We start from the raw sequence: 818 nt of genomic DNA on the forward strand, positions 1-818 counted from the left end.
CTTTGTTCCACTTAATCTGTGAGAGACTTAAAACATTAAACTCGGTGATGTTACCTGAGTGTTTCTGTTTGCACTTTGGAGTGTGTTTATTTGTTTTGAGTCTTGAACATTCCCCTGGATTCTCCAGCTTAGACAAGTCTCACTTGCATGAATTCATAGACAAGACCGTGGCTCGTGTCACCCCGTGTGTGTGAGCAACCCCTTCCCATTCCCCAGCACCCCGGGGTGGCCCCCACCCCATTCCCATAGAGAGGCAGACACCTCTTCACGGCTTCATTGGTGTTTATTTGGCAATTAGAGACCAGCAGAACCAGAGGATGTTTCCCTGGGAGCATCTCCAGGCATGAATGCTTGCGGGAAGCTCAGTGGTACTCGTGGGCCAGCGCATGGGCCACCACACGGACCATCTTCTGCCAGGCAGACTGGCAGGCAGGGGTGAAGTCCTTGCCGAAGTGGGTGGCCAGAACGATGATGAGGATGTCACCTAGGAGCTGGCAATGGAGAGAGGAGAAGCCGTCAGCCCGGTGCTGCCCCCACCTCCCTCCCCACCGTGGCACCATCCCGGCGCTCGCGCGTGGACACCGGTTCTGGGGGATTCATCCCAAAGCAAGGAAGGGATTTATCACAGCCCCGTGCAGAGCACCAGGCTCTTTGCACAGCTTGTATCTCCAGCACTCACCAGGATGCCTGGACATGCTGGGTCCCCCTCCCCAAACACCTTCCTTTGCCTGCTGTGCACTCTCCTCCCTCTGCTCGGACTGGGTTTATCCTTTCCTTTGACATCCCCGCCCGCCCTTGCCTTCTCATGGCTCACATCC

At 56.0% G+C, this 818-nt stretch overlaps 1 protein-coding gene across 1 annotated transcript in view; it reads right to left on the minus strand.

Moving 5' to 3' along the window:
• Positions 1-278: 278 nt before the first annotated feature.
• The window catches only part of LOC104524213 (hemoglobin subunit beta), a 1,413-nt gene continuing 873 nt past the window's right edge, over positions 279-818 (minus strand). The window contains exon 3 of the mRNA XM_010167011.2: positions 279-491. Within this exon, the coding sequence (XP_010165313.1) occupies positions 363-491 (129 nt within the window). The 3' untranslated portion in view covers positions 279-362. The remainder of the gene's footprint in view (positions 492-818) is intronic.

This window comes from Antrostomus carolinensis, unplaced genomic scaffold (assembly GCF_000700745.2).
Source record: "Antrostomus carolinensis isolate BGI_N321 unplaced genomic scaffold, ASM70074v2 scaffold50014, whole genome shotgun sequence".
NCBI lineage: Eukaryota > Metazoa > Chordata > Aves > Caprimulgiformes > Caprimulgidae > Antrostomus > Antrostomus carolinensis.